At 40.7% G+C, this 8,405-nt stretch overlaps 1 protein-coding gene across 1 annotated transcript in view; it reads right to left on the bottom strand.

Annotated features, from left to right (window-relative positions):
• The window catches only part of PCSK2 (proprotein convertase subtilisin/kexin type 2), a 100,617-nt gene extending 92,457 nt beyond the window's left edge, over positions 1-8,160 (bottom strand). The window contains exons 1-2 of the mRNA XM_026844692.1: positions 8,035-8,160; positions 3,346-3,453 (exon numbers count right to left, since the gene is read on the bottom strand). Coding sequence (XP_026700493.1) covers positions 3,346-3,453; positions 8,035-8,160 — 234 coding nt within the window. The remainder of the gene's footprint in view (positions 1-3,345; positions 3,454-8,034) is intronic.
• Positions 8,161-8,405: the final 245 nt, after the last annotated feature.

The following is an 8,405-nucleotide window of genomic DNA, read 5'->3' as shown; positions in this document are numbered from 1 at the left end:
CTTCCCCCCCCCCAAAAAAAAAAAAACAAAACCCAACCAAAAAAAACAAACACCAAAACAGAAAAAGACAAACAGAAATTAGACTTCAGACACTCTTTAGGAGCACTTGTCCCTCAACTGAACTTGCTCATGTTAGTAGTGACTTCAAGGAACTGCTCCTCAGTTGTGCAGTGTAAATGACATCACAGCCAGAAAACCAGTCAAATTACTGTGCCAGTAAATGCTTTAAAAATACAAGGTAAAAAAGGATGGTACCCCAAAGGCAGTTTTGCCAGTTCTACATTTGATTACCAAAGGTAAACAATAACTTTTGGTACAAGTGCCTGTCTCCTGCCTGGAGCAATGGTGCTCCTCTGGGTATCCTGTCACTCCTTCAAGGCTCTTCTGTGTTTTCAAAGCATCTCCCAAGATGATAATACTCTGCAAAAGTTTTAGCACCTCAAATAACCTTATCACCAAGATCATTCTCTCCAGGACCATTTAATTTGCTCCTTCCCTCTCTTGCTGTAGAGCAGAGCCAGGACTAAAACTCACAGGACATGAGTTTCAGCTGTATCCTAAATATTCTTTTGTAGCTTAGCACTGGCCAAGGGTCTGAGAGTCTGTTCTTCAGAGATACTGGGTAACCCCAGTGCCTCCTAATATTAGGAGAATCACAGGCAGTTACAGCTGTAATATTCTTGTTTCAGTTGCCTTGCATGTAAAATGTCTAATAAGTAATTGTTTACTTATTTATTGATAGGATTCACTTAATTAATGTCCGCACAGCACTCTAGACCGCGCTATAAAACTATAAAAGGCCAAGTGCCATTGTAAACATATATTAATATTAATAATAATCTTAATCGACACAAACAATATCTATGCATGCAATCAGGTACTTCTTTGGTAAATATTTTAATATGTTTAAATAATAGGTGATGGAAATCTCCTCTTCATATCAGTACATCCATCTTAAGGAAAACTTGTATTATAAGAAATAGCTTGATTTAGTTAGAGTCGGTAAATTCAAGTGACCATGGTATATTTCTAACTGAGCTGGATCAATACTGCTGATAGCAATTAGCACTGCTAACAAAGCCCGCTTTGCCTCACTCCTGATCGACAACCCATCTCTCCTTTTAAGTACGTAACCAAACAGGTTGACTACTGTTGTCACACAGGAACCTGGTGTCACATCAGCTCTAAAAACACTGAGATAAAAGCCATGAGATAAAGTTTGCTATTTTTAACACAGCATTAAGATGTAGTGTGCCCCAGCCACAAATTACTGGTACTTATATCTCAAGGATGGAGAGGGGGCAAGACATGGCTACTCACTGACATTTCAGCGGAGCACTTCAACATTATTTTTAAAGTTGTCTGTGTGGTAAAGTGTGCAGGACAAACACGTGTGCAAGTGCTCAGCTAATGTAGTGCCTAAAAGCAACGTCATGAACTCAAGCTCTAATGAAGTAGCGCTACAAAAGCGGCTCAGACCAAAATTAGTTGGTTACTGACAAGAGCTACTCAAGAAAGCACAGAAAATGTGAAGATGCTACCAACCAACGCTTCAGGAAGATTTGTAGTTCTCTTTCTATTCAAAACCTTTATTCTCTCCTTTTTTCTCCATGTCTGTTTAATGCTAGGCTGCCAAGCAATAGCTGATTGACAGAAAGTGCTTCACAGGGAGGTTTCTGTTGTTAGACCATGCTGAACAAGTCTTCCAGTTCCCAGATAAGCAGTCAATTCTTGGAGAAAAATGTGTGCTTTACGGGAGAGAATCTGATGGGTAACAATTAGAAACAAAACTGTGACATAAAAGTACAGGGGGGGCACACTGTTGCTTCTTTTCTTTTTAAACTTAAGATAGTAGGCTTGAGAAGAACAGGGCAAGGAAGCTTAAACATTTTCAGCCAAGGAAAAGAGAAATTTGGGGACACTGCTGTTTTCCTTATTTTTGTAAAGTAGCTTGACTCTGCTAAGAGAAAGTCACAGATGTTAATCCACATTATTACAAAACCAGGTCAGAGGTAAATTCTGCCATTACTTATGCCCTCGTGAACTGGAGAGAGTTCCTCTCAGCTCCAGTACACAACAGTATGACCGTCACTTCACAACAGAGACTAACTGCTCTGAGTGGGTTCAAAAGCTCTGTATTAGATGGAAGAAGAAAAAAGGATGACCCAAATCTGCCTCTATGCTAGCAACAATGATGAGAAAGGAAAGAAAATAGCACCACCGCCTTTTCCCTTTCCTCCCAGGACCTACATCATTGACCTTTCAGGCAGCTATGAAATAAGTCTTTAGTGTTTGTTACTACCAATTAATAAGTGACAGAAGTTTATTGCTGGCAGAAACTGTGGTCAATCCAGCATGTGCTGATATGTTATCTTGCTTTTATTACATCAGTCAAGCAAGATAAATGTAGGTTTTTAATTAATCACTCAGCATGTTTCAGCCTTTAGAGCCTGGAATACTAGTTTCCCTACCAACATACAATATACTTAACATGAACAAAATATGTTCAGTTAGAAGGAAAACAAGGTTTTTGCAGAATGAAATTGAGTGGCTTAATCCCCATCAGAAGGAAGATGGAAAAAAAATCCACTTGCTGTTCTGTCTGGGTTTTATTCTGAACTGTATCTAAATTGTAGGAGGAATGGAATGGTTTTAAAGTTAAGAGAAGAAAAGTACATTTGCCTATTAAGTTTGGGGGGTTAAATGGTGAAGTAAAAATTAAAAGACAGAAATGCTGTGAAGACCAAACATGTCCTGATCCACCTGTCATTCCACCAATGTTAACAACCGATTTTTCCAAACATGTAAATGTGCTCCAGTTCCGACTTTTAATACTTCACTCAAATTCAGAATTGACAGTTCACTTTAGAAGTTACTCTGAAGCAGTTGTAAAGTGCTGAATTCAGTTGAAACGCAGTTCTAAAATTAACTGACACAGGGAAGCATAAGGTTCCTGTGGGACAAGAATCCACTAGTCACGGTTACAGCTAATTCACCACATCTTGGCTGCAGCTACAAGCCTTAAACAGAAGCTTCTGCTGCACTTGGTGTTGTGTAAAGACAGTGCTCACCCACAGCACAGATTTCAGAATCACTCCTTCATTTCACTTGTGTTTCATAAAGAACGAGTAGGCAGAAAGGAAGATCCTCTGCCATCAGGAGAGGGGAGGCCATATCCCACCTCTTTTACTACCCACACAAGGAAGAGATTCACCTGTCTGGCTGTAGTTTGATATGCAACGACCATCTAATAACAGTGTCAGTTTCTCTACTTAATATTTGTTGGGTTTCAGGTTTTCACTGTTTGGTTCTACACTCTGGGAGAAAGCAGGCCTGACATATTACCATTTTACTCATCAGGTAAGCAAATAATCTAGTTCGGTCATGAGTATCTGGGACACACTCGCTGACTGGTTTGATGTAAACACTGAGGTCACTCTTTCCATTTGCTTTCTGTGGACAAAGAAGTTAAGAGTGTAACATTTACGTTTTGTTTGAGAAGGTAGGTAATAACATGACAAAAAACATTACGTCCCAGTTCACTCCTTGAGTGAGTAAACCAGAGCCATCCCTACTTAATTTATTTGTTTATAATCCCAGTGTATAAATGGTAAGACTGGGCGAGCTCGTAATTTCCTTTTTTAGGTCCAATCTCCTACTACTTGCTGAACACAGCCAGCATTCAGCTGAGTTAAGACTTTTGAGCTACTGTCATATATCCATGACCAAACTGTATTTCATGCCGGCTGATAAACCATGTGGGGTGGCCACGCAGAATTTCCCACACCACCAAATTCAGCTCTCTCTGTGACAGCACTCTGTCTAAAAGCACAGCCCAGGACTGCTGAGCTAAAATTAAATCTCCATTTCAGTAGTATAGGGTTGGGTTTTTCAATGAATTTATGAGAGTTAAATGTAGGACTTGCCTTGATTTACAACAAAAGCAACACACCGGACTGCTTCGGGTTACTTAGAGAAATCCTATCTTTGACAAGGGCAGTTCGGCTTCTTCCCAGCAGAGGCCAGTGATGGATGGAAGCTCGGGGCTGCTCACTGCAATATTTACAGCCACCACACAGCCAGCACCCTGTAAAGACCTGACCCATTTAATTATTTGAGAAAGTTGAAAGAAAGAAAAAAAAAAAAAAAGAACAGGGTTTCTGACAACTAGAATAGCATTACAGGACAAACGCAAATTTGAGATCCATTAACTACAGCACTGAGTTTGTTACTACAGCTCTCAGAGAAACCAGCCACCCGTGCTACGGATTGGAACTGCACAGGAGGGTTTCCCAGATACAGTAGTTTAATAAAAGCTGGCAGAATTTATCATTCATTTTAGCATTTTGGCTGGATATCCAGCTCACAGAATTTTCCATAAGCACGGACATTTCTCAGGACTTACTAATTGAAACTGCCTACCAAATAAATTCTACATATGTTTCAGCAACTACTTTGTAAGTACTTTATCACAAGCATTTGAAACTTGAGTTGCATAGATTAATTTTAATTGGAATAATTCCATAGACGGATGAGGGAAAGGGTCACATGCAAACTTCTCCTTAGCTACACTATAAAGTATTAGCAGTACAACCATTCCAGGAAGTCTGATGCTTCCTTTTCTTTTTTTTTTTTTTTCTCCTTCCCTTTCCTTTTTGTTGTTGACTTGGTTGATTTGGGTTTTTTTTTTAAAATCAGTGTGGTCTTACTGGTAAAAGCTCTAGTTCAAACAAATTTTCTGCTAACGTTGTTCTGATGTGGAATGAGTTAAAGATGTTATCACTCCTACAATCATAGTAACAGCACTGCCATTATGCTTGGTTTCCCATTTTAACTACATCAGCACAGAGCAGTGAAAGTTTTCTAAGAGTGGGTAGGGTGTTACATCTTGTCACCTGTCATATTTTGTGAGAAAGATAGAAGGCTATCTCCCACCTTCACACAAAGGCTGGTTCTTCTAAAAGATAACAAATTCAAGCACCCCACAACGCACCTCAGTGCTTTTCTGAAGGAGCCAAGCCTAGCAGCACAGTCTCTGGGACCATCTGCCTGCTAATCAACAAATGCCAAGGATGCTACAGGTTCTCAAATGGAAGAACTTCAAGCTGGGAGGGAAGTGACAATTTATTTTGGTCTAGAGTTTTAATCTGGATTTGAACTCCCAAGCTAGAAACAAAATGCTCTACCTCATTCACAGTAACCTAAACCATCTGGGTCTGGCTGTGGGCACAGCATTAGGATCTGTCCATCTGGCCTGATACCAAAAATCAAGTCTTCAAGACAGGGCACTGTTATAAAAACAGTTATCCTTTTGCTGCATCGCTCTGCAACCTAAGGTCTGGGGACAAATTCAACTTTGGTGCAGGTAATAGCAATAGATACCCATATTGGCTCTCAGACTGCTCTCAACACATGGAAAACCTACTCAGAGGAATGAGAGCTTCAAATAGGGACCCAGTCAGAGCCACAGCATATGGGATCCCAGAGTTCAAACACAGACAGGCAGTGAATATATCCATATGTTGCAGAGTCCAGAAATAGCCTGAAAGTCATCTACAAGAAAACTATATGGGCAGAAGGAAGGAGATCCCAGACTGACAGCAGAATGGTGATACCAGACTAATGATCTTTGTTTATCTAGTGCTGATAGTAAAATAACACCTCTGACTATAAAATCCACAGCACAGGTCCGAAATAGCTAAGGAACTGGCAGACTTGAAGTGAAGGAAACAAAGCCAGAGATCTGTTTCCTATATATTAATCCTGTCTCTCCCAATACAAATCCTGAATGGCAGTTGCATGGCACAGAAATCTCCACACGCCAGCACGATTCTTTTACACAGAGGTGTACAAAGGAGAGAAATATCCCGGGGAGCTGAAGTTACTCCATGCAATATTGGAGGGACCAAAGGGATTTCACAAAACTAGGAAAAGGAGCATCACCAGGGTTAGGTGCACAGTATAGGGCAACAGGCTGCTTCCCGCCACAAAACGTCAACAAAGAACTTGTGGCTGCTCTGCTGGTGGTTCCCCCACCTCGTAGGTACCCTCCGGAGCAGGAGGTCTAGAAAACAAAGTCACGGGGCAACTGGCCGCTTCTGGTTTCCATGCGGGCACACTGTCCTGAAATTCCCTGGTCTGGGAGGCCGGCTCCGCTCTGGTGACATGCAGGCAGCCTCTGGCAGAGTCGTCAGGGTGAGCTGTTCCTGCTCCACCAGCTTTTATAAGGTGGGGAAAGGAGCAGGTGGCACCCCCCTAGCATCCATGCTTTGAGCACTGATGCTCCTCAGCTGCTTAAACCCTTCAGACCTGGAGCAGAAAGCTGTACCTGGTGTTTTCATACGACAGCACAACAAGCTTTCATCAGGTGGGCATTCGGGGCTCGGCTGCAGGAGATACGCTAGTACAGCACATCCAGCTCTGGTGTGCTGGGATCACAGCATCCTGCAAATGCTGTTCACTTCTTCATATGCCTTCTCTATTTTTCTCCTTGACGCTGACAAAACTAAATATAATGTAAATAAAAACTAATAAGTGCACATCCCCAGTTGGGCTGCAGCATCAAAAAAAAAAGTGAAAAACTAATTACTTGTAGTGCATTTCCTGGGTCTTTATTACACGTTCAGTTTGGCCAACAAGTTCAAGCAATACAGAATAAACAAAATTATAAATGCAGGCAGCTTTACAAATAGCCAGAATTTCCTATCTTTGTTTCTACTGAGCTGTGGCTTAGCAAACAAAACAAAACTTTTCTGTAAAGGTAAGGTTTAATGTGTGTGTTTTGCCAAGAAACAGAACTACATCATGTATTCAAAACAGTAATAGAGCAATTACAGCAGGTATCTGTAGTAGAGGAGTCTGACCTTCTTGTTTTACACTCAGATAATAAATGCTATGAAAATCTGACAAGGTAATTATTTTATACCTCAAACAGAATACTCACTGCCAACAAGCACTTGGTTTGAGTCTCTGGTAGAAAAGGAGCTCTGCAGAAACTGGGTGAGGGGTGTACTTGAGCCTATGGCTTACGTTTTTGTTCTTGTTGATAGTTTACAGCTTTCACATGCATAAGCAAGTATATTTAAGTAACGGCAGATTTTTTTTTTGTTCTGAGTTAGCCAGTTACAGTGTTTGATCCTGGGGCTATTTCTGCATCCAGGGCAGAAAAAATAAAATAATAAAATAGATAAAATAAAATAAAATAAAATAAAATAAAATAAAATAAAATAAAATAAAATAAAATAAAATAAAATAAAATAAAATAAAATAAAATAAAATGCATCATTTGAAAGAAATACAGTATTTCCACATGAGGCGAACTCACTCCTAGCACAGCAAAACCCTTATTTAATTTGACCAACATTTCTCTCAAGTGTAAATAGGAACAAATGGGACTTCCCTAGTCTGTGCCCAGTGATACAACTGGACTCTACCTGTGAGGAGCTGGCAAGGGGCCCTCCAATTGCAAATGGCTGCGCTCTCTGTATCTCCCCAATTGCTTTTTTCCACAGCTTTTCTGGAAACGGGAGCTCTCCATCACCACCCAGCTGTACATCTTCCCACGGCAGGATCAAACTTTTCCTGCTAGTTAATTGCTTCTTCCCCCTAATTTAAACACATCAGCTCAGACTATCTCTTGAAAACTGAAGCATAGACTATTATGGTGAGATGACCTACTGAAATCTCAGTAGTTACACGATTAGCATTTGCATGAAAGCTACTTTTTCTTATCTCAGTAATACAAAATTGTAACAGTGAAATCTAGGAAATTAAAGCCTTTGGTTTCCTAAAAAAAAATTTACACGGTACCTTCCATTTCTAAGAGGCTTTTCTGTTTCCATAATAAAGGATTACTTTCGCAAACAAACATCCTTTCCTCTAAGCCAGCATAAAACACAAAGCTAATTAATTATTAAACACATGTTAGTGCACAGAAACACTGCAGTCTGAGGCCTGATCTCAAGTCCTTGGACTCCAGTGGGCCCATGCAGCAAGAGCCAGGCTCTCTGCCCCTTCTCTTTGCATGGGACTCACCATTGCTTCAGCATCTGTTTCCACACTGGAGCACGTCTGCACCCTCTGTGCTGCCCTTCCACTAGCCAGAACTAACACTTTTGTGAGCACTTGGGTTAGCAGCACGTGTGAAGGCAACACAAACATGTTTATCTGCAAAGCACGGACCACCACACACGTGCATTAATTGGCTGGTTAATATATATGCACACAGTGTCAGCCAGGAGCCTAGTTAAGAATTCAGCCTTCTTTCTTCTTTACTCCATGCATAGGTATTAGGGCAAAAGGAACAAGAAACATATGGATGCATATAAACACACATCTCTATAAACATAGATCCAGGCCCACACGCACAATCAGTATTTTTTACACACACAGAATCCCATCTGTCC

This window comes from Athene cunicularia (assembly GCF_003259725.1).
Source record: "Athene cunicularia isolate RWA chromosome 3 unlocalized genomic scaffold, athCun1 chr3_part1, whole genome shotgun sequence".
Taxonomy (NCBI): domain Eukaryota; kingdom Metazoa; phylum Chordata; class Aves; order Strigiformes; family Strigidae; genus Athene; species Athene cunicularia.
This window is presented reverse-complemented; position numbering and strand designations above follow the sequence as displayed.